At 30.3% G+C, this 4,160-nt stretch overlaps 1 protein-coding gene across 1 annotated transcript; it reads right to left on the bottom strand.

The window, feature by feature from the left end:
• Positions 1-598: 598 nt before the first annotated feature.
• LOC115724148 (probable glutathione peroxidase 2) lies at positions 599-3,485 on the bottom strand. The gene is made up of 7 exons (XM_030653612.2): positions 3,152-3,485; positions 2,873-2,949; positions 2,099-2,160; positions 1,863-1,981; positions 1,393-1,560; positions 1,254-1,300; positions 599-818 (listed from the first exon to the last, which is right to left on the bottom strand). Exons 1-6 carry the CDS (start codon positions 3,299-3,301, stop codon positions 1,262-1,264), a joined length of 615 nt encoding a protein of 204 aa, XP_030509472.2. The 5' UTR covers positions 3,302-3,485; the 3' UTR covers positions 599-818; positions 1,254-1,261.
• Between the last annotated feature and the right edge of the window lie 675 nt (positions 3,486-4,160).

Raw genomic sequence — 4,160 nt, 5'->3', positions numbered from 1 at the left:
ATGAAAGCACCAATAATACAGTACGCACTCTTCGAGTCAGTGCCCAACTCCGATTTGCCTCTCAGCTTTGTATTTCTTTGCATAAAAAATGCCATCAATTACATTTAGAGTTTATATAGCTCAGCCGAAGCTTCTTTCAAATAACAGATTGAAAACTACAACAGAAAATAGAAATTTGGGTCGAGTTGCTCAGCGTCGCTCAAGCCTAACAAACTCCCTCATCCAGCTGGGCTTCACGCGCTTTCTCTGTCCACGCTCTCTCTCTCTTCCAGCAGAGCCATCGGCTGGAACCATTGTTCCCGTGCTGGTTTCTTCAGTTGCAACTTCCATTTCTATGTTGTGCCCGTGGTCTTCCCTTTGGGTCTGTTGGAGAGCTTCTTTTCCCAAAGTTCCCAAGTCCAAAGTTAATGGGCCACTTCCTTGGGCCGAACCCAATTCTCTAACATATTATTTTTCAAATATGATTTTTTCTAAACCCTCCAAATATGAATTTATTATTAGTTTTATCTTCCTTGTTGTAATAGTTTGCTTTTAATTATAAAGTATCTATGTATTTATTTATTTTTGTCTAAATATCACATATGATAAACTCACATAATTCACAATTTGTATGATAATTATTCAAATAAATTATTTTAAATCAATACGTACATTTCACCGAGTATAAATTAAACTAGTATAGATAAAGAGGGCAAGGCGTACATAAGGTTTATTAACGAATGATCGAAACACGAAAGAACACCAAGTCTATAAATGAAGAAACAGTATTGACACATCTGCATAGTCATATCACATTTTATGGTGAAAGCAACTCTTTCCTGCAAATCCAAAATAAAGAGTGTTAGTCCACATAAAACATCTCTGCCATCATTCTTGATCAATGGTTTTAAAAATTCTTTATTTTTGAGTAAAAAGAAAAAAAGAATAGACAACATTTGCCAATGAACAGGATCAATATTACAGAAAATCTGTATCCAAAAATTTATAAAAATGATACTGTGTAGGAGGAAACCTTTCTCCATGAATATATATCCTTCACATCCACATAACTTATTGCATTATTTATTCTAATCTTAACCATTTGTAATTAGGAAAACCAGAGTAGGTCCAAGGCTATGAAAAAGAAAAACACCACTTTTCACTTGAGACTTATTTTATAAAATGAGAGCTTGCATATAAACCAGAGAAATCTTTGATTATGAATATATTTGTGTGTGTGTGTAAACAAAGAAATTATGATAACATAATCTAACCTTGGCTCTCAGGAAGTGGAGGCCTCCAAGAGATTCTGAATGTCTTTCTGCATAAAGAAAGAAAACACAAAGTTGGGTGTGAACAATGTACTATGCTTCCTCAGAGTGAGTGAGAGTAAATGAGATAACTTAATCTGACCTCAATTTTGAGAGGAGCTGTGGTAGGAGCATATCTCTCCACAACCTTCCCTTCTTTATTTACCAAAAACTTTGTGAAGTTCCATTTAATTCCATCTCCAAAGATGCCTCCTTTCTGGGCTTTCAAGAATTTGTAAAGGGGAGCTGCTTCCTTCCCATTAACCTCAACCTAATACAATCAACTCAAACTTTTTAAACCAGAAAGGAATGCATGCATACACGAATATTTTGTTATGAACATTTACATATTTACTTTAACGTGAGTAGTGGCAAACATAATATTAAGATTCTCTGCATAACTAATTGCATAAACAGTTCAGTGAATTAGTATTATGAATACAAGTTATCTCTTGCAATATGTCATGATTTCAGAGATAAAGCAGCATAACTTATAAAGTTTCAAATTGGTTTTGACAAAATCTTTGAGAAGCTTGCTTTTGCTTTTCTTTCCTTTCCATTTATCAGGATTACCTTATCAAAGATTGGGAATTCAGCTTTGAACCTTGTGCATACAACATCTTGAATCTCCTCATTATTTCCAGGCTCTTGTCCAGCAAATTGGTTGCAAGGAAATGCCAGGATCTCGAAACCTACCAGGAACAATTTACATGATCGTGACAAATTCAACCGTCTCAAGTCCCAGCTAAAACTTATTATCAAAAGAAATAATAAACATTGGCAATTTGGCATTAGAGTGAGTCTTGTACCTTTGTCTTTGTACTTTTCATAAAGAACATTCAGCTCCTTGTAGTTTGACTGTGTTAAACCACTGCAAAATAAAGATAACAAAAAATATAAAGAATGCGACAAACAAAAATCAAGTTGAACACACAAGTACCATAGAGAAAAGGAGTTGTTGCTGTTAGAAAACTATTAAAGTGGTCCCTCTTTAGAGGTTCCATATATAAGCAAACAGTATGTACTTAATTTGCTCTAACATTGCTTAGGTAGATCATCATGAGAAATAAAATCCAATACCTACTGTGAGCAAACCGTGAGCCTAATTTAAACCAGAATCAAGCATTACCTGATCAAAATTACATGGATTTTACTTTTAATATTCCTTATAAATTACATGGATTTCATTTTTCATCTTCAGTCCAATGGTTCTTTAAATTAACAAAAATCAAAGTTGTATTGTATCACTGTTAATCTGACTTTCACATAGCCATTCATAAAAAAAAAAAAAGTTTGAAAACTTAAAATTCATCCACACTGTTAAGCGAATTTAATCTTAGAGTAAAGACCATTTTGCCAAAATTTGCTGTAAAAGTCTTTCAAATTGCAATAAAACTCTATTCCTTCAGAAATTTGTGTTACTTGTTTAAGCATATCTTGAAGACAAAATCGTACAGAGTCACAAATGTTCTTAAATGTTTCTATATTTTAGTGATAAAAAATTGTTCGCATAAATATTTTAACTTAAGAAATGATAACAACACAGAGCAATTTATATTGATGCAAAAGAGTATGTTTGGTACCATTTTGAAGCAACATTGACGATAAGAACGACCTTTCCATTATATTCACTCAGACTCACATCATTTCCACGAATATCCTGAAATCAAATCCAATTACAAAATTAGAATAACTAAAACAAATATAATAATTAAAAAAATTCCAAGAAGAGCACAAAACAACCCCAAAAAACAGAAACACAAGAGAAATTCTGTTTAGAACTTTTTCTAAAGATCTTAACCAATCATATGACACTCCAAACAGAAATACTTGAGGAAAAAAAAGGCAGAAGAAATAAAGACCTTCACAGTGAAGTCATATATGGATTTGGGGGTCTGTTCAGTTTCGGCCATTTTGATGGAAAGAGAGAATTGATGAGTATGATAGTAGTAGAACAAAGCAAGAAGCACAAATAAAAGAGACACCAAATTTGAGAATTTCCAAAAATGCATTGCCGTATTTGAATGTGATACCTATTTTATAAATTATTTATTTAATGTATTTGTTGACAAATTGTCCTGATTATGGAAACTGATGGGAATGCGATTTCTTTATTTATTATTTATTCATTTATGGGTTTGTTTATAAATGTGAAGGGATACATTGGAAAGGCGTTGCACTGCACTGGTATGGAAAACTTCAATCAAAAGTCAATCATAAGACAATTATATGATTTTATACCTTCTAACATGGAAACCAGCTACGCTAAGCTCGGCGTCTGAAATAAAACAATTAAAAAAATAAATAAAAAAATAGAAACATAAAAAAGAGAAAAATGGGACCAAATAATTGTCTAGAAGACTAGAACTTCACATGTTGACAAATATAGCAAAAATTATTAGTATTTTTTATTGGGCCAAGATTGGAAAATGGTACAACATTTGAAAATTAAATTAGTATTTTTTTAAAATAATTTTCTTATATATATAATAAATTAACTAATAAAAATTATAAATATATATATACTATACATTATTTTTAAATATATATATAATAATTAAATTAAGTTATATAATTTTTTTAGTATTACATATCATTATATTGTAACAAAAACGAATAAAGATATTAAACCATTAAATATATACAATAATATTTGATATATCGTATTATTCTAAATTAATATACCGTATTAATAAAATTAGATACGAAATTATAATAATACTTAATCAATACTCAAAAAATAAATATGTCATACTAACAAAATTATATACTTACCAAAAAATTTATATTATAATAAAATAAAAACTAAATATCATCTTAAATAAATGATATATTATAGACAATAAAAACTATATATCATACAACAAAACA

The sequence above is a fragment of the Cannabis sativa genome, chromosome 9, assembly GCF_029168945.1.
Source record: "Cannabis sativa cultivar Pink pepper isolate KNU-18-1 chromosome 9, ASM2916894v1, whole genome shotgun sequence".
Lineage (NCBI taxonomy): Eukaryota > Viridiplantae > Streptophyta > Magnoliopsida > Rosales > Cannabaceae > Cannabis > Cannabis sativa.
The sequence above is the reverse complement of the archived record's forward strand: the minus strand, read 5'-3'. Positions and strand labels throughout refer to the sequence as shown.

Excerpts from the sequence above, each read along its gene's own strand:
- LOC115724148 (XM_030653612.2), bottom strand. The coding sequence starts at position 3,301 with ATGCATTTTTGGAAATTCTCAAATTTGGTGTCTCTTTTATTTGTGCTT. Across the intron at positions 2,950-3,151 it reads TATATGACTTCACTGTGAAG|GATATTCGTGGAAATGATGT; the intron begins GTCTTTATTTCT and ends ATTTGATTTCAG. Across the intron at positions 1,301-1,392 it reads CAGCTCCTCTCAAAATTGAG|AAAGACATTCAGAATCTCTT; the intron begins GTCAGATTAAGT and ends TTCTTTATGCAG.